The sequence below is a fragment of the Capra hircus genome, chromosome 11 (genome assembly GCF_001704415.2).
Source record: "Capra hircus breed San Clemente chromosome 11, ASM170441v1, whole genome shotgun sequence".
NCBI lineage: Eukaryota > Metazoa > Chordata > Mammalia > Artiodactyla > Bovidae > Capra > Capra hircus.
In genome coordinates this window covers 100,590,212-100,615,188 of record NC_030818.1, presented here as the reverse complement: position 1 = coordinate 100,615,188, position 24,977 = coordinate 100,590,212, and the positions used below count along the sequence as shown (strand labels likewise).

The 24,977-nt window shown below is 56.7% G+C and overlaps 2 protein-coding genes across 4 annotated transcripts in view; one reads left to right on the top strand and one right to left on the bottom strand.

Annotated features, from left to right (window-relative positions):
- QRFP (pyroglutamylated RFamide peptide) lies at window positions 8,996–9,549 on the top strand. The gene has a single exon (XM_005687272.3). The coding sequence runs from the start codon at window positions 9,114–9,116 to the stop codon at window positions 9,516–9,518; it is 405 nt and encodes a 134-aa protein (XP_005687329.1). The 5' UTR covers window positions 8,996–9,113; the 3' UTR covers window positions 9,519–9,549.
- ABL1 (ABL proto-oncogene 1, non-receptor tyrosine kinase) overlaps window positions 15,000–24,977 on the bottom strand; it is a 138,435-nt gene continuing 128,457 nt past the window's right edge. For 2 of the 3 annotated variants that reach the window (XM_018055988.1, XM_018055989.1), the window contains exons 8-11: window positions 24,800–24,952; window positions 23,162–23,251; window positions 22,649–22,813; window positions 15,000–18,684 (exon numbers count right to left, since the gene is read on the bottom strand). In XM_018055988.1, the coding sequence (XP_017911477.1) occupies window positions 16,964–18,684; window positions 22,649–22,813; window positions 23,162–23,251; window positions 24,800–24,952 (2,129 nt within the window). In that variant the 3' untranslated portion in view covers window positions 15,000–16,963. Of the gene's footprint in view, window positions 18,685–21,818; window positions 22,814–23,161; window positions 23,252–24,799; window positions 24,953–24,977 lie in introns of those variants that run through there. The other variant, XM_018055990.1, reaches the window with a different exon arrangement.

Below are 24,977 nucleotides of genomic sequence, written 5' to 3'. Positions count from 1 at the left end.
GCCGGTCCCCTCCAGCCTCACCTGGTTGTTGGGCGTTTGGCAAGGTTTTCCGGACAAGACCCAGTCCCCGCTCTCCTGGCCCTCAGCCGGAATCAGAGACAGCCAAGGAACTGGCGATGACAGCCGAGTCACCAGGGTGGTAACAGGAGTGCCAGGTGCAGGCGGTGGGGGGGGGGCGGTGCGGTGTGCTGGAGATGTGTGTAAGACGACCACACGGGCCCCCCTGCTGGCCCCTTCCCCATCCTTGAGAAACCAAGAGAGCCAGCCACCCCCGCCTCCGGCCTCTGGGACCTCCCCCAGCCAAGGAGCAGAGGCCATGTGGAGCCCTGCGTCCTCATCCTGGGGACCCCCCTTCCCTCCTCCAACTCCAGACCAGAGCCAGCTTCTGCTGCCAGCCTCGCAGTGCCAGCCACTGTTTAGAAAGTGCCAAGTGCTTTCTGATCTGTCAGCAAACACGCTCCTGGTGAGCGTGATGTTAATGGGTTCACAGATGTGCGTGTGCGTCAGAAGGCTCAGGGGCGCTCGTACCAGGGCTTGGCCCAGGAACAGACGAGCCACAGCTTCGGCCTGGTTGGGGGCCGGGCAAGGGTGGCTTTTAGGAGTGTCGGACCAACCTGGAGACATTGGTTCCTTCCTGCTGGATATCCCAGGTCCCCCTCTGCAACCCAGGTCTAGCATCTCTAGGGACACGGCCGCACTGAAAGCTGGCTGATTGGGCACACGGCCTGTTGTGGTGAGGACAGCCAAGGCCAGTGCACCCCCTTCCTAAAGGGCACCCCTTCCCAGGGCCAGGAGGCTGAGGTGCGCAAGGCAGGCCTGGACCCTGGCTTGGAGGAGCCCACAGTGTGATTCCAGTGCACGCGGCTATCACCAGAGATGGGAGTGACCACAGAAGGAAGGGCGTGCTGGGGGAGGCGGGGGGGGGGCGGGCAGCGAGAGCACGACAGAGACGGAGAGGTGACAGACGCGTGTAAAGGCCACCTGGGACCCACAGTCACTGCGCCCGAACGCCGACCCACCATCACGATGACGGAGTCGATGGCTTGACGGTGGGCTGCCTGTGACCCAGCCATACCACGTTGCCTGATCAACCCCCTCCTGCTTTTTCCTTCCTTCCCCGATAAGGCGAGAACCAAGCGGCAGTGGCGGGGGGCGGGGGGCTCTCTCTCCTGGGAACCTCAGGCAGGGCATTAACTCCCTGCTTCCGAAAGTTCCTTTCCATAGGCACAGGTAGGTTTTATGGGATCAGCCTCAATCCTTGCCGCTCAAACTCTGGATCCATCTCTGAGACGCCACACAGCCAGCCACCCCAGCTCCCCACATTCATAGCGTGGACGGGCCCTGGGTCTCCAGCCTGAAGGCCTCGGCACGGTCAGCAGGAGTTGAGCATGGAGCCGGGGGCCATTCTCAGATGGCATGGCCCCCCTGCAGCTGCATGTGAATAGGTTTTGTCACGTTGGTCTTGGAGCAGAAGTGACAGCCACACACCCCAGCACCCACCGCCTCCGGGTCCCCCATGGCCACGCACCCTCATCCACACAGACCTCTGGCCCAGAAGCTGGGAGCCCCGTCCCCCAGGGTTCAGAGGATTCATGAGGTCCGTCTACAGGACCCGCTGGTCGTGTTACACTTCAGCAGAAGGGGAGGGAGGTGGGGACGCTGTGTGTGCCGACGTCGGGGGACCCGGGACAGGGCCCTGACGTGGAGTTTGAGGACTGACATGCTCACGGGAGAGACTGTTAAGGGGCGTGCAGACGAGGACACGAGGCTTTGGTCTGATGGGTTGGCCGGCACCCCCCTAGGGCCTGTTTCTTCATCTGTGAGAAGGGAGAGGGCTGCCCCCAAACCCCGAGTGCCCACACAGCTCGCAGGACTTGGCAGGCCCGGGGGACTGATGCTGGACCTTTGTGGGGGCGGGGGGTAAGGAGTGTACACTGGGCTCTGACCTGGCCATGCTGTCGTACCCACGGGCTACCTGACCGTCCACACGAGGGCAAAGCCCAGCCCGGGACGGGTGCTTGTGGGGCCCGTGTACACTTGGCGTCATGTGTGGTCCTGTCTCCAATAAAAAGTCTCGTGGTGACCGACTCGGGCCTCTGCCTCCCGCTGCTCGGTGCCCCACAGGGTGGGTCAGACACCCCAGGGTGCCAAGACTGCCTCGTGCACACTCCCCAGCGTGGCTGTTTTGACACGGGCAACCCCTGTTCCCCAGACAGTTCGTACCCCCAGGAACTGCACGAGACCCCGGGCAGAACCAGCCCCGCTCCTGCCCAGCAGCCTGGGCATCGGGGTGGGAGAGGGGAGGCCTTCCCGCCTCAAGAGCGCACCTCCAGAGGCTGAGCCTGGGCCCTTGTTTCCCATCACGGTCCCCAGGGTCCAGTTGGTCTCAGTGGGTCTCTCTTGTGGCTGGGCTGCAGTCCTGAGGAGTGGAGACTCTTCATTCAGAAAATCAGTCACTGTGCTCAAGCACTCGGTCGTGTCCCACTCTTTGCAACCCCATGGACTGTAACCTGCAAGGCTCCTCTGTCTATGCGATTCTCCAGGCAAGAATCCTGGAGTGGGTTGCCGTTTTCTCCTCCTGGGGATCTTCCCGACCCAGGGGTCGAACCCACATCCCCTGCGTCTCCTGCATTGGCAAGTGGATTCTTTACCACTTCCCTGGCTGGTAAAGAATCCACCCACAATGCGGGAGACCTGGGTTCGATCCCTGGGTTGGAGATCCCCTGTAGAAGGGAACAGCTACCCACTCCAGTACTCTGGCCTAGAGAATTCCATGGGCAGAGGAGCCAGACGGGGTATAGTTCACGGGGTCGCAAAGAGTCAGAGACGGCTGAGCAACTAACACAACACTTCTTTACCACTGAGCCACCTGGGAAGCCCCGTTCAGAAAATCAGTCCCTAACGACTGTTTATTCATTAAACAAATTTACAGCTTAAGGACATAGCAGTCCCCTGAGTTGCTGTAATGAAATCCAGTATTTATCAAGTGCCTGCGTTGGGGACCTGGTGGGGGCCAGGGGAAGTGAATGTGCCCAGTGTCCTGCCTCGGGCTGGCCTGCAAGGGGACCCCCGGGCTGGGGTGTCTTGCACTGCTGGCCTGTGTAGACCGAAGTTGCGGCCCAAGGCTCCCTGGACCGTCCTTAGCATCGGTCCCCTCCACAAAGTGTCCTCGCTGACGGGCATGTGGTCCTGCCCGCTGACGGCGCCGAATCAGGCCCAAGGGGACGCCGCGGGGTGAGACCCCTGAGCCAGGCCTCGGGAAGTCACCAAGGTGGCCATGGGTGCCTGCTTTCCCACGGGCCATACCCACACCCCAGGGGGACCCCGCTCCTCTACCACCCAACCCAACTCCTCTGGCCCGGCTCACAGCACCGTTCCAAGGTCCGGTGACTCAGGCACCTGGAGGTTCTCGGAGCTGACACGGGGTGCTGGCATTTTAGCGACAAATAGTGAGCTTCCCTGGTGGCTCAGCTGGTAAAGAACTGTCTGCAGTGCAGGCGACCCAGGTTCAACCCCTGGATCGCAAAGATGCCCTGGAGGAGGAAACGGCAACCCACTCCAGTATTCCTGCCTGAAGAGTTCCATGGACGGAGGAGCCTGGTTGGGCTACAGTTCATGGGGTCTCCAAGAGTCAGACATGACTGAGTGACTAAACCTACCCAGGGGAGAATCCACATGGTAAGAGTCCCAGGGCAAGGAGGGTTCAGCTGGCATGCCTGGGAGCTCTGAGGGGGATCAGCCGACTGGGAGGCCAATACTTCTGAAGAGGGCATTGTCCGGGCTCCCCTGGACGCCAGCAGCCCCCACCCTGGGCCCAACTGCCTGTGCCCTGTGGTTCACACAGTGTGGGCTCTGCTGTGGGCCCCCATCAGGAGGAGGAGTTGGAGGTTCAGGCACTGATCAGACTTGCCCGAGGCCACGGCTGCCTTGTGGCTGAGCAGGGGGGAGTCTGACCCTAGGGGCTCACGTGAGCCTGAAGCGTGGCGGAGGAAGGCATCTGAGATCCGAGGCAGGGGCCTGGGCTTACCACAGCCAGGCTGTGTCGCCCCGCGGGTTCCTGGCAGGTTCTGCCAGGGCAAAGGCCGCCGGTCAGCTTGGACATCCCGGGACACAGCCCCACCACTGCGCAGGGACGGCTTCCCAGGGAGCCTGGTGGCCCCGGGACCCCCTCCCCCACGGCCTCCTGTGCTCACTGGGGGTGCCAGGCAAAGCCTTTGCTTCTGGAAGCGGACCCTGACAGACCCCACCCGCCCTCCTACAGAGTGTCACACTTGCCGCCTCGTGTCAGTCACCCCACGTGTTACAGTTGTTACCCCCTCCTGCCCAGGAGTGGGGCTCGTTCCCTGGAGGAAGTCTAGGGGTTTTGAGGAGCCCAGGAAGGGACTTGAAACCAATCTTTTGGGCCAGATGTCCTGGGGAGCTGCTGGCAAGCCCCTGTGGTTGGGATGTTTGGCACCAAATCTGACATCAGACTTGCTTCTGGGTGCCCCAGCTCCAGGGTTGGAGTGGAGGACTCCTGATTGCCCCCAGTCTTGCCCCCTACCCCACCCACACCCAACACTTGGGACCTTCTGTGGCCACTTCTCAGAGCCCTGGACCCCGCGGCCCCTCCACCCCCACCCCGTCCTGAACCACGCCAGGGGCTGTTTTCACAGCAGAATTGTCTTCAGCCCAGTGTGTTAACAGCCAGGTGGAACTTTCCTCCTAGGGGGAGGGAGGTGGCCCTCAGGGCTCACCGCCACCTTTGCTGTCCCCACTGTTCACAGCCATCCCTAAGGAATTCTGCAGGGCACAGCCTGGGAACCAAACCGTCTCATTTGACGCCCATGGGAACTGAGGCACAGAGAGGGCAAGCATCTGGCCTAAGGCCCCAGAGCGAGTCAGTGACCCCACTGCGGGCTGCGCTTGGTCATCAACCAACACCCAATGTCATGACCAGCCAGCACTCACCAGGGAGATGAAAGGGTCCCGCACCTCCCAGCTCACATGCACACATTCACACACGTAAGCACAGGTGCACGCGTATATACACACCTGGCTCTGCACCTGCTCCAGTCGGCACACGGTGTGCCCTCTGCCTGCGCCTGCCTGCAAAGTCCTCGCCCTCACCAAGGAGGCTGAGCACACCCCTCCAAGGGGCCCGGAGGCAGCCCGCGCTGCCTGCCTCCTCTTGACCTCGTTCCTGCCACAGACGGGGCTGGAGACAGGAGCGCCAGGACACAGCTCTGATCTCGGTGCCTTTGTCTCCCCACCCGTCACCATGAGGGGAGTAAAGACTCTAGCCCCTTCCTCAGGTCGCTGGGAGTGAGGAAGGGTCTTTAAGGCCATCTATTCCCATGTGGGGTGATTCCCACCCCTTTCCTTAGCACCTCGGTCACTCACCGGCAGAGAATCCGCCTGCAACACAGGAGCCCGAGACGCAGATTCGATCCCTGGGTCGGGAAGATTCCCCTGGAGGAGGGAATGGCAACCCACTCCAGCATTGCCTGGAGAATCCCGTGGACAGAGGAGCCTGGCAAGTCATCGTCCACGGGGTTGCAAAGAGTCAGACACGACTGAAGCAACTGAACGCTCAGGCACACCAGTAACTCACAGGCAAAGCCAATGCAGGTCAGCAGGGTGAGGGCCCTGGAGCCGGAATCCACTGGGCTCAGTACTCAGTCCGGCCTGAACAGCCACCCCCAGACAACTGCGGGGCAGCCGGAGCCTCACCAAGCCCCTGCTCACCTCGCTGCCTGGCACGCTCTGGAAAATCTAGGCTGGGCGAGGCACAGAGGCTGGGGCTGTGCTGGGCACCTCCTGCTGGTCTCCCCAGACACTGACGGTGGACGGGGAAGGGGTGGGGGAGGGGAGGGGCCGGGAGGGATGCTCCTGGGTCTGTGGGCTGCTACGGGCCAGTGGGGGCCCCCAGGAAAGCAGTTCCCTGTGCTGGGCACCGGCCATGCCCCTTTGGCTGGTGCCTTGGGGAACATGCTGCCCAAGGGGCCCCGTGCCCTGGCTTAGCCCGCAGCCCACCCGCTCCCCACCCCATGCCCAGCAGGCCCCAGGGGTGCTCAGCAATCACACCCAGGGCAGGCGGAGGGGCGCACTGGGCTTTGTGGGGTGAGTGCCCTGAGGTGTAAGATGCCGAGGGACCAGAGTGGACCCCACAGGGACCTGTGCACCCACGGTGCGCCCCCTCCAGCCCTGTACCCCGCTGTGGGGAAGCGGTGCAGGTGACCACACGTGCACTCCCCACCTGGGCCTCTGAGCTCACGGGGGAAACTACCAGTGAGTGAGTGGCTGGGGAGTGACCAACACCAGTGCCCTCCATGACCGTGACCTTCACCCAGGCCTCGACGAGCCCCACACCGGGCTCACAGCCTCATCTCCACGGCCTGTGGCAGAGAGGCGGACGAGGTTTGAGCATACTCGCGGGTCCGTCCGTCTTTCCCCAGGTGAGGCTCAGTGGGGCCCGCCGCGCTGGGCAGTGGGGCCTGGTGGGACTGAGCCTCCCTGCAAAAAGGCATACTCTCCAGTGTTTTAGGGGGTGTGGACTTGAGAGATGGGCTGGTCTCACCCCCCTCCATGCCCTCTCACGCTGCCCAGCTCAGCTTCCTGGCACTGATGCCCCTCGTAAGGCTCTGGAGCAGGTGACCTGTGGCACCGAACACAGCTCCTCACGTCACCCGTGCAACAGGCCAGGGTGGGCTCCAAGCCGTCTGGCCTCCTGAGTCCCCTGGGGGTGGGGGTGCTGGCCCGGCAAGCAGATCCGACAAAGGCAGGACCGTTAGGTTTCCTCCGGGCCGGGTGGGACCCCAGGGCCACACCTGTGACTCACAGTGAATGAGGCGCCCCGGCTCCTCCAAGCAAGGCTGCCTTTGCCCAAAGGGCGGCCCTGTCTGGCTTCTCATCAGACCATATCCTGTTTGTGTTGGGTCTTTTATCAACGCGGTCCACGCAGTCCCATCCTTCACTACCAGGTCCCCAATGGAATCCCAGGGTCAGGAATGCGCAGCAATCAGGAGTGCCCAGGGCACGGGCCCCCTTGTGAGGGCGCTATATAAAGCAGGGAGCGCCCGGGAGCTGCACCTCCTGGACAAGAACCCAGAGCAGCTCTGCCCAGCCCGGCCCAGGTCCAGCCGCCCAACTGGGAGCAGACCCGCAGCACCGTGAGTACGGCCGCTCCATTCCTGGCAGGAATCGCACTCAGGCCTCCTGCAGGTCGGGAGCTGGGCGCAGGCGGTAGGAATCCTGGGGACCCACAGGATTGGGAAGGCCCTGAGGGGTGGTGAGCGGCACCTCATCTTGCTGCCTGGAGCAGGCAGATTGGCCACGGGTGCCCTCCAGGGCCCGGCACTGGGCCTCCCTCTGTCTTCTCCTGCCAAGTCCTGGATGATGGGGCCTGAGCCCCAACTTGTGCTGGGGTCCAGTTTTTGGTGTGGAGGTTCCAAGCTCCCACTGGATTCCTGAAGGGGTCCACGCTCCCCCCAAAGGGAAGGAGAGAAGGTGCCCCCTCTTTTGAGACCCAGAGGCTATTCCCAGGTGGACTCATCCACCGGCTGGACTCCCACCTGATCTCAAAGCTGTCTGCCTCACTTTCTGTGGGGAGGAAAGCCCTTGAGAAAAGCCCCCACTCCACCCAGACGCTGACGGAGAGGCTTCCCTGAGGCAGGTAAGAGGTTGCTCCAGTCTCAGGAGATGAGAGAGGCGTAGGAGGGCTGGATTTGGGAAGAGGAGGGAGGACATGTTTTAATATTTTTTTTTAAGCTTTTTGGGCTGAGTACACTTTGAAATGTCTTCAAGGGAGCCATTTCTGGAAAGAGCTCTGGGAGGCCGGGGCTGTCTTCTCCAGAACAGCAGCCTCAGCTCTCCTCAGAGGACCAGCAAGCTCCCACCCAACGTGGTCGTTCCCAAAGAGGCTTCCTTTGCAAGGGGACGAGCAATTACTGCCAAGGCAGGGGCACTGGGGGGAAGCTCTATTTCTGTTTCGCATCCCCATGGACCGCCATGCAGAGGGTAGAGGAGCCATTCCCGCGTCCAGCCCAATTAGACCCGGGCTTGCCTCCCAGCTTTGTCACTTACAGAACTGAGATCTTGGGCCCGTCACCCGTTTGGGGATCCTGCCTCCTCTGTAGAAGGGAATAAGGGAGGCCCTCCAGGACAGTATCAGGTGGGGATGGTTAAATTGGCCTACAGTCCAAGAAGCCCCCTGGCCATTAGAATCGGGAACCCTAGAGCCTCTACTTTCTAGCTGTGGGTCCTGAGCACAGTCTCTTAGCCTTTCTGACAGTTCTCTTGCCTGAAAATAAAAACGGGAATAACAGGGCTTCAAGTTAGGTTTACTGTGAAGGTAAAGTGCAACCATGCAGGCAAAGGTTTACCTCGCAGCCAGATTACACAGTTGGAGAAGGAAATGGCAACCCACTTGAGTATTCTTGCCTGGAGAAGTCCACGGACAGAGGAGCCTGGCGGGCTACACAGTCCATGGGGTCGCAAAGAGTCGGACATAACTGAGCAACTATCACTGTCACTCAGGTACACAGTTGGTGCTCAGCAGGCACTGGCAAACACTCCTCTCTGGGAGGATGTCTGAGTTAGACCAGGCCGTCAGATCTGGTTCCTGCTTTCGGGAGCGACTGGCTTCCACGTCGCAGAGACATGAGCAGAGCATCCCCGCTAAACAGCTTAACCAAACCCATTTATTATCGAGTTGAAAACGAAGAGGGGTAGATGCTATTAACTCTACCCTATGGCTCTGAGATGATACGGCCCAAGAGTCAATAATTATAATAAGGGAAGAATGAGCCCAAATTTGCTCAGCTCTCCCAGGGCCGCCTGTAAGCCATCCCAGCGGCAGCGGTATTAGTGTGCTAAGCTGCCAAGGCCGTCAAAAGATTGCAGGAGAGGGAGAACCAGCCTAATTGGCGCGGCTGGCTCCTGAACCTGCTAAGAAAATAAAGGCCTGGTCCCCCAACGTGGTGACACTTCCTCACGCTGCTTGCAGGCTGGGCTCAACCGAGCCGCCAGCTCACACCTTTGACAGTGGCCTAGGTCCCCGGGAAGCACGTGCACAGCTGTGCATGGCCCCGAGGTACAGCCCGTAACCTCCTCCTCTCTCCCCTCTGGACCAGATGCGGAACCCTTACTCCCTGCCCTACCTCCTGTTCCTGCCCCTGGGTGCCTGCTTCCCAGTGCTGGACACAGAGGAGCCCGTGGACGCCGTAGGGGGCACCGGACGTGAAATGAGCTGGACGCACCCAGCAGGGGGACGTCCCTTCCCGTGGGGCCCCCCTGGGTGGCCAAGAGCCCCACACCCACACGCCCTGCTCATCACGGCCAAGGAGCTGCGGGCGTTGGGCAGGGCGCGTGCTGGCTTCAAGCTGCGTCTCGGGAGGCAGGACGACAGCAGCGAGGCCACTGGCCTCCTCCTGGAGGAGGCTGAGAAGGTGGGGGGCCCACTGGGGACTCTGGCTGAGGAGCTCAATGGCTACAGCAGGAAGAAAGGGGGCTTCAGCTTCCGCTTTGGCCGGGGATGAAGGGGCCAGTGATCCTGGGAAGGGCCCCTCTCCACCAGACCCCATCCCTGCCGTTTCCACACGCTTCTCCTCTGGCCTCAAAAGACCAAGACACTGAGAAGGTGTGGGGTCTTCTTATAAAGGACAATAGGAATTATAAAAGCAGTAGGATTGGTTAGGTGGGTGCTCACTTTTGATTTCCAACTTTGCTGAAGCAAAAAAATCCTGGATGGTGTCAAAAAGGAGCTCAAAAGACCAGAAAAGCAAGGTAACAAGAGATACCACATCCGGCACCACCCCCTGGCAGTCTGCTGCGTTTCAGCCCCCTCTTCCGGGGGCCTGGAGCTGAGGATGCCCCTGGACCAGGAATCTGAACAGGCAGAGCTGGCTGTGCTGGCTCTGGCCTAAAGGTAGGTGGCCTGAGTGATTCCGTAGGATAACCCAAGTTTTGACAGTCTCCGCCAGGACGTCAGGGGTTGACATCTGAAGTGCGACTGTGAGCGAGCACATTCCACTGGGTACAGACTGTGGTTCTGAAAGTTAACAATGGAAAAAAAAAATCTTGTTCTCCATCCCATTAAGACAACATCCCTCTGGCAAGAAAACCTTGCTGCGGTGTTGCGATGCCACTTGGAACCCGCTGCCCAGCCCTTCTGACAACTGTCTTCAGCGGTGGTACAACGTTTGCCAAGCCGAGAAGCCTCGTGGGAGGTGAATGAGGAAGGAATACTTTTTTTTTTTTTTGCTGCAGCAACGTTGTGTCCAGTGTTCAGAATGTGAATGTATTGTTGTCTTTTGAAATAAAAGTTGTAGTGACTGCAAACTGTGACGGGAAGCTGCCTGACTCTTGCCTGCAGGTCCTCTGTGCCCTGGGAACTTCGCTTCCCGAGTTGCGAGTTGCCTTGACTTTGGGGAGATGGAAATCGTGTCTCCTGTACCCCACACACCTCTCCAGGCATCTCCTTAATTGGCAGTTGGTGAAATACCCATGGTCAGAGGTACAGGGAAAGACACACGGGGTGGTGCATTTTTCCTCTTGCGCTAGACAGCTCTTGCCCTGGTTTTCTCCAAGCGAGGAGAATTCTGAAAGCAACTGCTCTGCCCCGAGGGAAGCCCGCGCTGGGCAGCCCTGGGGCGAGGCGGAGCATCTCCTTCAAACGTGGCTTTGGTGAGTCCTGCGTTCTGACCCTAGTCAGCTTCAGCAGTCTGATGCTCCTCACTCCCTGGCTGGCTTCAACTGCCAGGACCAGAACCTGTATCGATGTTGCCATGGCAACACCTCTCCTCCTCCCTTGGGAGCCGTGGCTTGCCCCTGTTCACAATTGAATAATTCTCCATTGAGCTGTCACAATTAATTGGTAGATTCTTATTAGCCTTTTTAGAACCACACTGGGCCTGGGCCCAGCTTGGCACCTCAGAGCATTTCACAGTGTTTTTCCCGTTCTATTAGAGACTTAGGTTCCCCAGTAGCAGCTCTCAATCCTCAACAGCCCGGAAAGTCACTTCATTAAGGGGTGACAGATCTGAGCCACAAAGAGGCGGGCTGACTGGGGAGCAGAAATGGGATGCGGGGAGGGGCGGGGACGCAGGAGTTGGAGCTTCGCCTTATGTTGAAGCAAGCTGCTTAGAGCACGTCCTGGGCTCAGGGCCGTGGTGATGGGGCCGGCAGTGACGCTGAGTCTGGGAGCCACGGCGTACCTTTTGGCCTCTGCCACTGGTGAGGGAGGGAGGAGCCGGGAGGTCTGCTGCTAATGTGACAGGTTGATTGGGGGTGGGGGTGGTGGTCTTTGTGGGTGAAAGAAGCAAACACTCAGCCCTGAAGCCACGGAGGGAAAGCTCACGAAACCAGTCAAGGAAAGCCCCGCTGAGGAGGCCGTACAACACGGGGTGGCCAGAGGAGGCAGGCGGGGTCCTAGCCTGGGCTGTCACCCAGGCACGTGCTCACTTCCACTCTGATACAGGGGGAGGCGAGGCAGCATCCTGGAGTAAGTACTCCAGCCCGTAGCTCATTTACACACACAAAGAAGCCAGAGAATGTGCTCGTGGCACACCGGGGGAAACACAACAGACCAAGGGCAGAGGGACGCCCTGCAGCAAGGTCCCCTGGCCCGCGAGCTCGGGCGACTTCTACTCTCGGGACTAAAGGACCACCCCCGCAGTCACTCACGGTGAGAACTGAGAACCTGGAGGTCACCGAGGGGGAAAACGCTCCTGTACGTGTTTATGCACGCTGCGGGTATGCACCGGCTGGCTTTTAATTTACTAGGATTAGGTTAACCTCGGTGGAGAAATCCGAGATAAAGCGGGGAGGGGGAGAGGGGCGGGCCTTCAAAAGTGGATAACCTGTCATTAGGCTTTCATCATTCAACAGAAATCAACAACAAAGCTGTCCTCTCCAGTTGCTTGTACATTCAAGCTCAATAAACCTGAAAATCAGAACAATCAAACTGCTACGGGCGTTGATCTGTTAAATCCACTCCACTGCATTTGGCTAACCTTCCTCTTTAACCTCCCCACACCTCTCGACCCCCCGGCTCTGTAAAGGCTTGGGGGTCTCTCGTGCCATCCCCACACAGCCCCCTCTCCTTGATGGAGATTACTCCCCAGATTAGTGAGGGTGAGGCTCTTCGGAAAACAACTGCTTTGGAAGCAGGGCGATTACGCTCCCCCGGTGGCCTGGCCAGCTCCACCTGGCGTGGCTGTGCTGTCCTCTGGCCCAGGCACCTGGGAGCTGACGCATTCGCTCATGTTAAGCATTCAAGACACACACACAAAACACTCCATCTTGGTGTGCAGATCTCCAGGTATTTAGCTCTTAAAATGGATGGGGAATATTTGCCAGTATTTTCTTGCATGTTTGAAATATTAATAAAAATGTCCAGGAAAAAAAGATGTTGGGGGCGGGAGCAATAGCAGACCATCACCAGCAGCTGCAGCAAGTGAGGCATCAACTCGTCCCAACAGCGCCTGACGCCAAAGATGCTGCAAGACACACACCAGAGGGGACCCAGACTCAGGCAGGGCGCTCTCACTGTCCAGGCAGGGAGCCAGGGCCCTGGGCTGAGATGGGGGGCGACCATAGAGGAGGGCTGGCACCAAAGACAGGGGACACCACGGTTGGGCAGTCTAGTCCCACCTAACATCTTCTGTATGAAGACAGCACGTCGGCATCGAGTGCTCAGCTGAGGAGTGCTGTCTATAAAACACCTCTGATGCCGACAGACAGGGTTGGGCGAGCTGTAGTTCTCACCTCCCCTCTTTCACGATGGAGGAGGGGAGGTGAGCTTGGCCCTGGAGCCCCGGTCTCCGCGGATTGTGCTGTGGCCATCTGGACTGTCGCCAGATGAGTCAGGCGCAGTAGGCGTTAAGCAGGCACGTGCTGTGTGACCTCGGGCTAGCAGCCGCACGTCTCTGAACCTGGCTTTCCCACCCATGAAACGAAGATGGTCACAGAACCTCCCTTATTAATTCTGAAAGTGTGGGGGTTTCCCATGTGGTGCGGAGTGCACTTGGAGTGCATTTGTAGAGTAGCTAAAAGCACGCCCCTGGAAGCTGAAATTCTAAGAAAATCTTCAGTGCAACCGAACACACATCTGGAACGTGCCCCAATTCTAAGCGTGGCTGGATGAGTTTCCAGCCAGTGACACACCCATTAGCCGGCACCACCCAGGCTACGTACCCCGTGTCGCCCGCCCTCTGACCTCTTCCACCAGACCACATGCCCGTTTAAACATCACTGTGCTGGGTCTGGCAGCTGCCTGGCACCATGTACCATGGAGTGGGGTGTCTGTCCCCTCCCACTCCCAGTGCCCCCCAACATTCCATGGCATGAACACACCACCCCTACCTATTCTGTTCCCCTCTTGATGATTGCTTTCAGTTTGGGGATCTGAAAGGTTTTTAAAAATTTTTGAGGCTGGAGGCTTATACATTTCGAGGTAACCATGTCAATAGCAGCTGCCCGCCTTCTGGGGCCTGGCCCTCTGGTGCCCCCTCCTTGGTTCTGGACCTCAAAGGCACAACTCAGACCTTTGGCCACCATTGTGTGTATACACAGAGATGTCTTCCTGGGGCTATATTCCAGTCCTCACTACATTCTCAAGGGGTTCTGTGACCTAAGAGGTTCAGGACCACTGACCTAGAACGGTGAGACCCAGGTAAGCTTCTTCAGCTTGCCTGACACTCGTGGAAGATGTTACTTTGGATTAGAGCCTTCTGAGACCCTGCCTCATGCTGATACAGCTGCCAGGGTGACTGGCGCGTACACGAGGCCTCGTCCTGGTCTCACCGCATGGGAGCTGTGACTGGACGAGCTCTCTGCTGGGCAGTGGGAAGACGGGACAGCTCACCCTGTTTGTGAGGCTGCCGTGAGGAGTCCGGGACCCATGCATGGCTGACCCAGGGGAAGCAGCCGTCAGCGGGGACTGTCACTGCAATCCCACGTCCTCTTTCAGACTTCAGAGCTGCCACTCAAAGGAAGAGCCTGCTCCCCGTGGAAAAGTCCCCAACTTGGGAGCTCTTGTGTCCAGTGACAGCTCTGCCACTGACCCACCCTGTGGCCTGGGCCCGTTTCTGCCTCCCTGAGACAAGGAGACCTGTTCCCCGGTGCCCCCTGGGGCCACGCCACTTGAGCACACACCATGGGTCCCGCTGACCTCGTCCCCGGGCTGGCGTTTCCACTGCCCCGCTGCGGAGCGGCACAGCTCGCTGCCCAGGTCTCTGGGAAAGAGGCTCCGCTGGACCGTGTCTTCACTGGGCTCTGGTGGACAGGAAGTGCGTCCTCTGACAGGCCTGCTAGCTTAATAAGTATCATTAGCAAGGGGCAGCTACTAAATTCCCCAACGTCCACTTTCCGAGCCACCAGCTGGAGTCAAATGGAGAACGGATATTGAGGACACGTCAACACCCCCTCGGGAGTTCCCCGTGGGAGAAGTCATGCCGTGGCCCTGGCTGGTGGCTCCATCCCCTCGCAGGCTGGCACACCTTCGTCGTCTTCGTCCACGGAGAAATAAGATGCCTGGGGCACTGAACACGAGTGAGTGGACAGCGCTTTGGGGACTGATGACAGTGGCTGAAAGTGAATTCAAATGCAAGGAGAAAAAGAAAAAGCCCGTGGGGAGGGCTGAACACTTTCAGGCCAGAGAGGCATTCCGGATGTGACCTTCCCCTCCCCATTTCAGGGACGGGCAGCACCGCTGTCGCTGGTCTTCCTTTCCCACGCCAGACGGCCGAGGCCCGCATGGGAGCACAGCCTGTTCTCAGTGCTGCCGCCAAGCCAGGCCGCTGGCAAGCAGGGCTCGAGGGCACAGAGGGGCCCAACGTGAGGGCTGGCTGGTGACACGGCCGGTGCGGGGTTCTGCCACACTCCTGTTCTCTCCTGTCGTGTGAGATCCGACACGGCCCGGCAGCTTCTGGAAAGCCTGGCTCCCTCCCGGCCCATGCACGCGCCAGGGCTCTGAGGATGACAGGGAAGAATTATGGACCACAGCAATTACCCCAAGGTCTGGTGTTGTAAACATTTATTTAAAAAATACTACGGAGGAGAGACGTGGATTCAAACAAACACAGAGTCATATACAGAAACAAAATGTACTGGACCAAAAAAAAAAAAGAGACCATAGGCATTGCAGAAGGGAGGACAGTGGAAAACTATTTACAGGTCATTTATAAAAGGGCAAGTCTATAAAAGAGTGTAATACCAAAGTATAAATGCAAAATATAGTGGCACATCGTGTGAACGGGAAGAGACAAGTACCTCAGAAACGGGCAGTGGAGGGGACCTGGTGGGCTTCGTTCCGCTTCGTCTGCAAGGCCACTGGCGGTGTTCGGGCACACACCCCCCTTGGTCTGCGCAGCACAGCAGCCCGGGGGGGCAAAGAGGTGAGGAGCTGTGAAAACAGCGTAAAACGACCCAGAGGAAACCATCTCTATCAGAGAAATAAAAGACAAACTCGGGTGATTAGTGTACAAACAGGGCCCAAGTGAGGTCATGGGCACGGGGCGGCCTGGGGGGCGGGTGGGACGCGGTCTCCTCCTGGTTTCTCCTCGATTCTCCTGAGCAAGGCCCAGGCAGGTACCGGCCCACTCCTCAGTAGCTGCTCCAGGTCAAGGTCAAGGGCACGTGGGCTCCTGCCCCCAAGCCTAGTCTTGGGCAGCCTGGGGAGATGACGCTGAAGACTGCTCTCTGAGACACTTCCTGGGGTTTCCTTTGTCTGATTCTCTTCATCCCTGATGACTCCCACCGGAACATTAGGTTAAGTGTTGCTCGTGGTAATTACATAAGCTACATGCCCACTGGGGCATGGCCCACGCTGGGCGGGGCTTTGGTGCCCCAGTCCTTTCCCTCCTGCGTGCGCGCTGGGCACCCGATGGCGGCTCCTTCTCGCTGGGGAGCCAGTTGTGCTGAGGGCAGTTTGGAAATGCTTCAAGAACTCTGGAAAGCTGAAGACTGACTCGTCACCAGGGAAAGAGCCCTGCAAGAATCTACTCTGCCTTAAAGGAGCACGATGGAATGGAAAGAGAGCAACTGGAAGTGAAGACTGAGCACCTTATCAGGGGCCCCTGGGAATTTGGAAGGAAGGTAACTGTGCTCACTGCCGACCTGCCAGGCCCCGCTCTGGGCCATCCTGGGCCTGGCTGCGCCCCCACGCTCGCCATCCCCTCCTGCCTCTGGAGCCCCTGTGTGCTCCCCCGCGACCCTGCTACCCTCCAGACTCAAGCTTTCTATCCAGGATTAGCAGTGCACGTCACAGGAGAGCAGGTGACGGGGCCCTGAGGACCTGGAGAGGACGGCGAGGAAACTCTCCCCATCGCAGACTCCTTGGCTTCCCCCCAGACTGGGACCCAGAGGCTGGCTGGTGGCGGCACCCTGGCCTATCTCAGCCCCCAGTCAAGAGCCGTCCTTCACATGGGGGGATGGTGCAGGGGGGTGGGGAGTGGGGTGATCCCTGGGCCGCACTTCCCAGGATGTGGCTCTGGACACATGTCCTCAGCAGGCGGCCCGAGTGAGGGGAGTGTACACTCGCTGCCTGGGGTGAGTGGAGGGGACAGTCCCCAGGCCCTGCTGACTCAGCTCCCATTCAGGGTGCTCCTTCCTCGGGACAAAGAGGGCAAACGCAGAGCCCGTGGAGGTTCTCCAGGGTGGAAGATGGAAAGGAAGTGCTCATCGACCTTCCTGCCTGGCCCGGAGGGCTCAGTTCTGAAGCCCCACATGCAGGGAGGAGGCTGGCGTGCCCACGGCAGTCCAGAGAGCAGGAACGCCACAGACAGAACTTGGATGAGGCTCCGGGGGCCAGGTGGAGGGGGGGAGGCGAGCGCAGGACAAAGTCGTGGCGCTGCGCTCCATGGCGGCCTCTGCTCTGCCCGGTGCAGAGCTCTGGGCCAAGGTCCCCACACGCGGGTCCTGCCGGCCGCCTGCCTGCTGCCCCTGGCACACACAGGGAGCCCTCGTGCACCGCCGGCTCCTGCTACCTCTGCACGATGTCGCTGATCTCCTTCACGGAGCTGAGAAGTTTGCTGAAGTCCTGAGTGGCCGCCGGGCCACCGCCTGCTGTTGCTGGGCAGATCTGCAGCTCCCGGAGGTTGTTCTCCAGTTTGTTGATGGCCTCACGGAAGGCGAATTTGTTCCTCATTTGCTGGATGGAGTCCACATAGCTCACGCAGAACGTGTAGAGGTTTTTGCCGGCTTCGAGCACGGCACTGTGGCTGGCCATCTGCTCCGAGTTCTTGGAGATGGCCAGGCACAGGGCCTCAGTGCCATCCAGAACCATGCCCTTGGTGATGGCGCCACTGGCAATCCGCTCAGGAGGCTGCCGGGTTTTCCGAAGAGACACACGGGTTGATATGAGTGGGATGAAGGCGGTGGAGGACGGCTGGTCCCCTGCCAGGGCAGAGGGTGCTGACGGCAATGTGGTGGGGGTGGGGGCGGGGCTGGTTGGGGTCCCTGCCGGCTTGGTGGATGCCGGCGGCTTTGGCACGGACGGGAGTGCAGGCTTCTTGGCGCCCTCTCCCAGCTGGCCAGGCTTGGCGGTGTCGCTGTTCATGGCGTCCGCAGCCAGAGCCACGGGTTTCGCCTTCCCCCCAGCGCCTGCCTCCCCGGCTGCTTCCTGGCTTGGGCTCTGCGAGGGCTTCCCGGCTTTGCCAGCGGAGGTGGGTGGCGGGGGCGGTGGGGCGGGTTTGAGCTTGGACAGCTTCCCCTTGTCTCTCCCCGGGGACTCGGAGGCGGGCTTGTGCCTCCTACCCCGGGGCTCCTCTGCAGCAGTGGCAGCGGCCTTGCTGGGCCCTCCGGAAGCTCCTGGCCCGGCCCGGCTGGTGGGGGGTGCCGGCTCCGCGGGTGTCCCCGCGGCACTGGGCCTGCCGGCATCCTCCTTGTGGGGAGGGCTGGAGGGAGGCGCAGCCGCACCCTGCCTCCGGAGCGGTTTCGGCGTCAGGCTGGGCGGGCTGGAGCCCGGGCTGGCCTCAGCCGCGTCCTTGAAGACCTCGTCGGCGGCCTCCTCAGTCTTCTTTACCAGCCGGGGTGGTGGGGTGACCGTGCCTCTGGTCATCTGGTCGGACCTGTTCTCGCTCGCCCGTTTCCGAGGCAGGGCCGGCTTCTCGCTTTTGTGGCCTCCGAAGGTGGATGAGTCGAACTGCCTGCCGGTGGACTGCAGGTCCCGAGGCAGGGTGACTGACCGCCACTCTGTGTCCTTGGCGCCATGGGGCACGCAGGAGGCTGAGCAGGACCTCAGGAAGCGCTTGCTGGCACCACCACCGCTCTCCTCTTCACCGGCAGCCAGCCGGCTGCTGGTCAGTGTGCTGGACTTTTTCCACAGGTGGGGTGACCGGAAGCCCGCGCCCCCAGACTCCCGGAAGGCTCCGTTGGGGACCCCGGCCCCGCTGCTGGGCTTCGGCATCTTGGCCGACTCCGCTGTGTCCAGGGGTGCCGGCGCCAGTGCCCCATTGCTGATTTCCCGGCCTTCCTCCTCACTGGCTGCTTTCCGCTCGGGCGGGCCATCCATCTCCCGGAAGGAGCTGCTGCGTTTGGGAGGGGTCGGGGCAGTTTTCTTCTTCTTCTTGATCAAGGCGCTGAACAGGTTGGTCTTCTTGTCTTTGGGAAGCAGGCGTTCATCCTCATTGAGGCCGCCATCTGGAGGACCCCGCTCTTTTCGAGGGAGCAGTGGAGATACAGCGGGCTCATGGTCCACAGGATCTGAAACACACAGGGAAGAGCTGAACGAGTCCAGGCCAGAAGCGACGAGCCTGGCCTCGCACGGGCCGGCAGCCTCTCCTCACAGAGAGGCCCTGCATCTGGGCTCTGCCAGGCCTGCATGTGTGGTTGGGCTGCCCGACCCTGGCGAGCGACTTCTCTCTGCTCACCCTCGGCCTCCTCATCGATGAAACGGAGCACATTAGAGCTACCCGGAGTGCTGCAGTCAGAATAGAAGGGATGTGGGCATCTATCACAGCTCCTGGCATGGAATCCTCAGTAGCTGTTGGCACTGCATGTTGGTGTTGTCATTACTGGGCAGAGCTAAGATCTCTCTCCTTGAAGACAGCAGAACAAAAAGCTGTGGCACCCGCGCCCACTGCCCCACCCCTGTTAAAGCAGAAAAGGCCCCTGCACACCACCATCTGGAGGGTACAAGGCAGACGAGGCCAAGCACAGGGTCAGGAGCTGGGCCTCTCCCACCAGGCGGCTGCTTGTGGCTCCCGCAAGGCTGGGCAGGAGGGAGAGGGGCCGCGTGCCACAGAGTGCAGTGACAACAGGCTATTATGCTCAGGGAACTAGAAGGGTGACCTTTTAAAACTTTTAAATGGGCATCCTTTAAATATGAATAACAGTGTCTAAGAAATCTTTCTTGCGTTGCTAAGCTCCCCGTGAGTGAGTGACAGAGCTCTCCCTCCGAGGGCAGCAGCAGCGTGGTGGCCGTCAGCACCTGGGACGCTGAGGGACGGGGCATCTGTCAGAACAGCAGGCTGCACACAGGACTCCCAGATCCAGGCAAGTCAAGGCCCTCCCCAAACCTCAGCCCCGTCGGAGGAAGGCAAAAAGAGTGAATTTCTAATGAATTATGCACAGCTCTGTTTCAGGGGCTGAACAGCTAATTGACACTCTTGGCACGCCATGAGATTACATATCAGAATACCCCTCAGATGAATACTGATGGGGGGTAAATGAACATGATGGCTTATCACTGGCCTTTTAATAAGCCGCAAGTTCTCGGAGTGGCCCCTCCTCCCCACCGCTGTCCCACTTCCTGACGTCAGGACGACTAACAGAAGGATGGAGGGGCCAGGCTCTAGACAGTTTACATGCTGTCGAAGCAGGGCAAGCAAGACGGTCCAGGGAGTGTGCAAAGAAAGCAGGATAATTTATCTCTTATGTAAACCTTTTAAGTGTATATTTTTGCTATATTTCACAGTAAATATATTTGTGCAGCAGTACATATACAATACCTATGTATAGGAGCTACACATTCAACTTTTAAAATATGGGTACATGATGAAAGAATAGCAAGGAGAGATAAGAAATCTGAAAACTTCCAGATGTTCAAGCTGGATTTAGAAAAGGCAGAGGAATCAGAGATCAAATTGCCAACATCTGCTGGATCACGGAAAAAGCAAGAGAGTTCCAGAAAAACACCTACTGCTGCTTCAGTGACTACGCTAAAGCCGTTGACTGTGTGAACCACAACAAACTGTGGAAAATTCTAAGTGATCAATGTGAAGAAATAGAGGAAAACAATAGAATGAGAAAGATTAGAGATCTCTTCAAGAAAATTAGAGATACCAAGGGAACATTTCATGCAAAGATGGGCTCGATAAAGGACAGAAATAGTATGGACCTAAAAGAAGTAGAAGATATTACGAAGAGGTGGTAGGATTACACAGAACTATACAAAAAAGACCTTAATAACCCAGATGACCACGATGGTGTGATCACTCACCTGAGCCAGACATACTGGAGTGAGAAGTTAAGTGGGCCTTAGGAGCATCACTATGAGCAAAGCTAGTGGAGATGATGGAATTCCAGTTGAGTTACTTCAAATCCTAAGAGATGGTGTAAACTCCATATGCCAGTAAATTGGGAAAACTCAGCAGTGGCCACAGGAATGGAAAAGGTCAGTTTTCATTCCAAACCAAAAGAAAGTCAATGTCAAAGAATGTTCAAACTACTACACAACTGCACTCATTTCACACGCTAGCAAAGTAACGCTCAAAATTCTCCAAGCTAGGCTTCAACGGTACATGAACCGAAAACTTCCAGATGTTCAAGCTGGATTTAGAAAAGGCAGAGGAATCAGAGATCAAATTGCCAACATCTGCTGGATCATGGAAAAAGCAAGAAAATTCCAGAAAAACATCTACCACTGCTTCATTGACTATGCTAAAGCCTTTGACTGTGTGAATCACAACAAACTATGGAAGAGCTGGGATATACCAGAACACCTTACTTGCCTCCTGAGAAACCTGTATGCAGGTCAAGAAGCAACAGTTAGAACCAGACATGCAACAACAAACTGGGTCCAAATTGGGAAGGGAGTATGTTAAGGCTGTATATTGCTACCCTGCTTATTTAACTTATATGCAGAGTACATCATACAAAATGCTGGGCTGGATAAAGCAAAAGCTGCAATCAAGACTGCTGGGAGAAATATCAGTAACCTCAGATACAGCACCTTTATGGCAGAAAGCGAAGAGAAGCTAAAGAGCCTCTTGAGGAAAGTGAAAGAGGAAAGTGAAAAAGCTGGCTTAAAACTCAATATTAAAAAAACGAAGATCATGGTATCGGGTCCCATAACTTCATGGCAAATAGATGGGGAAACAATGAGAGACTTCATTTTCTTAGGCTCCAAAATCACTGAAGATGGTGACTGCAGCCACGAAATTAAAAGATGCTTGCTCCTTGGAAGAAAAGCTATGACAAACCTAAACAGTGTATTAGATAGCAAAGATATCATTTTGCCAACAAAGGTCCATATAGTCAAAGCTATGGTTTTTCCAGTCATCATATATGGATGTGAGAGTTGGATCATAAAGAAGGCTGAATGTTGAAGAATTGATGCTTCTGAATTGTGGTGTTGGAGAAGACTCTTGAAGAGTCCCTTGGATAGCAAGGAGATCAAACCAGTCCATCCTAAAGGAAATCAAGCCTGAATATTCACTGGAAGGACTGATGCTGAAGCTGAAGCTCCAATACTTTGGCCACCTGATGCCAAGAACTGATTCATTAGAAAAGACTCTGATGCTGGGCAAGATTCAAGGCAGGAGGAGAAGGGGACGACAGAGGACATGGTTGGATGGCATCACTGATTCAACAGACATGAGTTTGACCAAGTTCCAGGAAATGGTGAAGTACAGGGAAGCCTGGTGTGCTGCAGTCCACAGGGCCGCAAAGAGTCGGACACGACTGAGTGACTGAACAAGAACATGATGAAAAAAATTGGAATCATGGGGTCTTGTAGATTCTGGCTTTGTCCTGTCCCTTCCCATTCACCCAGAGTATGTGGCCCATCAGAGCAATCCCCTAGAGGCAGCTAAAACCCAGACACCTGACCCACTGCAGACATCTCCACCCAGTTGGTCTGCTCTGGAATCCATACTTCTGTATTTTCTTTTTGGTTGGGGCGACTGCAAAACCAGAGCAGCCTTGCTCAGAGCAGAGCCTGGCACACAGGAGGCACTGGGTCCATGTTTGCTCATGTTAACCCCTCCTGCAGTGCTCCCACCACCTTCGCTAGTCAAGGGGACAGCACCAGTCTCTTCTCAGGGACAATGAGGACCCCAGCTCTGCCCCGGGGGTCTCATGGCTCCATCAGCACCAGGGAGCTTTTCGTATCAGTGCTTTCACAACGAGCTGCTCTTTGTTTGGTTCAGTGTTTATTATTGCTCTATCTGTCCACAGTGCAGAACAACCACAAACAGTGTGAATGATACATGAAAAGGTGGGCTTGTTCCTGTAGGTTTCATAAACATCTCTGCCCATCTGACTAGACTGACTGCGGAAGCAATGGCTCCTACCTGATGGGGGCGGTGGGTGGGGTGGGTAGAGAGTGCAGAGAAAAGGAGAACTTTCCTCTCTGCAGCTGGCCCACTCATGAGGGATGTGCCTGCCTTTCAGTTTAGGGTTGACTCCCTGGGGCCCCCGAGGCAGGTGGGGGGTGGGCACATACCAGTCTCTCCTGGGCCCTTGGAGTGGGGTGTCTCGGGCATGTCGGGGGTGTCTTTGTGCTCAGCAGCTCTCCTGGAGGTTCTCGTCTTGGTGGGCAGTTCTGGGGCCTGCAGCAGGGTACCTGCAACCCCTCGCATGCCTTTCTTCCCCAACTCCTTTTCCACTTCTAAGAAACACCAAAAAAATTAAGAACAAAACCAGCAGTCATCAGCAGTGGTATCATTGTGGTATGTTGGCTTTCTCTTCTTAAGGCAACAGTAGTAAACTATATACGGTTACAGAAAAGGGACACACACTCTGAAGAAACAGTACTTGAGCAACTTTCAGAACCCTGGCTGCAAGAGAGGGAAAGCCACCCTCAGCACCCCTGCTCCACTTTCTGGTCTCTGGCGAGATGCTGGCCCACACGCTCTAGCAGGAAGTGGACTGAAGGCCTGGGCTGGGCCCCACATGGCTGTCCCTCCCAGGTCGACCTCGCTCTCCACCATGGGCACCCCCAGGACGGGCACTTTACCATCTGATATGCTGGATTCCTGGAACATCGTTTCAAAGGCTTGGTGGATCTCAGCGAAGGAGGGCCGGTCGGAGGGATTCCACTGCCAACCTGCAGATGAGACCCAAGTCAGACTGCCCACGACGCCTCGCGAACATGGGGGGACGAGACATTCTCAGTGGAAAGTCTGGAAATTAACATTCCAATCCTGCTTAAGCATCTTTTGCTATGACAAGTTAAAGTGATGAATGTCACTGTGTCCTATTACAGACATTGAGAATTTGAGAAAATTTTACATACTGGCAGGAATACGGAGTCTAAAATCCTAGAGACAGGCTGACAGCAACAACTACATTAACAAATAGGATTTTACCAGCCTGCCTCCAGCAAATGTAGAAAGTTACTAAAGCCAATAGCTTGCTTCCTACCTTACCCTTACTTCATGGTTATCAAAGCCCAAGTTCCTCATCAGAAAAGATGTACTAAATTAAAACAAAGTTAAAATGAGGATTAAGGGATGACTAAATCCCATTAGGTGAAGACATAGAGTCCCTCTCAGAAACTTCTGTTGAGAGTATCAATTCATATAACCTTTTTGAGAAAAAGATGATAAAACCTATCAAAATTTAAAATGCACTTAGCTCCCTGAACCAACAGTTCAACTTCAAGAAGTACTAGTAAAGTGCATAGAGGTCTATGTTTGAGGGTGCTGGTTCCTGCCTTATTTATAATGACAAAAAAAAACAAAAAAACAAAAAACGACGACAACAAATGTGTAAAGCAACCAAATGCTCATCAAAAGCGGACTGGATGAATGAATAAATCATAATAGATGCCAGACAGCTACATAAAGATATGAGACAGGAAAGTGGGGGAAAGAGGGTGCACTTGCTCTGAATCACAGACATGGAAACACAGGCCTGTTCCACTGCTAAGTACAAAAAAAAGTTGAGGTGATAAATTTTTATACATTTTATATATGCACACACACGTTACATACTTACACACACACAACCTATAACACACACATAACACACATACACGTAGCACACTTACACACACATATAACACACACACGTGTGTGTGTGTGTGTGTGTGTGTGTGTGTGTGTGTGTATGTGTGTATGTAAATTGCTGAAATTTCAGGGCCCATAATATATATGGGCTTCCCTGGTGGCTTAGCTGTAGAGAATCCTCCTACCGATGCAGGAGATGCAAATTGGATCCCTAGGTTGGAAAGATCCTGGAGAAGGAAATGGCAACCCACTCCGGTATTCTTGCCCGGGCAATCCCACGGACAGAGGAGCCTGGTGGGCTACAGTTCACAGGGTTGTAAACCTTGGGGTTCTTATTAATAAATGCAAATTTCTTGTATAGTAGGCAAATATTCTGAGTGACTTTTATCCACCCAGGCTTGGTATCCATCGGTCTCTTTTGCATGAAAGACAAACAAAAAAACCCTCATACGTAAAATACTATATATGAATAAAAGCGCATAGAAACATGGAAAAAAAAAAAAGTACCAAACTGTACAGCAGTTGCTTCTGAAGAATGGGAAAGAAGAGAGGAAATGGAGCACTTTTAACCCCTCACTTGACACACACGCCCTGCACTGGGTTGCCTACAGAGCCCACATCAGAACCAGCAGGGGGAGGCTCACATGCTCGCATGAGTTCGTAGACCTTCTCTGGGCAGCCTTCCGGGCGCTCCATGCGGTAGTCTTTCTCCAGCAGCTCATACACCTGGGACAGGTCAATTCCTGGGTAAGGTGACATGCCATAGGTAGCAATTTCCCAAAGCAACACTCCAAATGCTAAAAGAAAAAAGAAAGAGCCAGA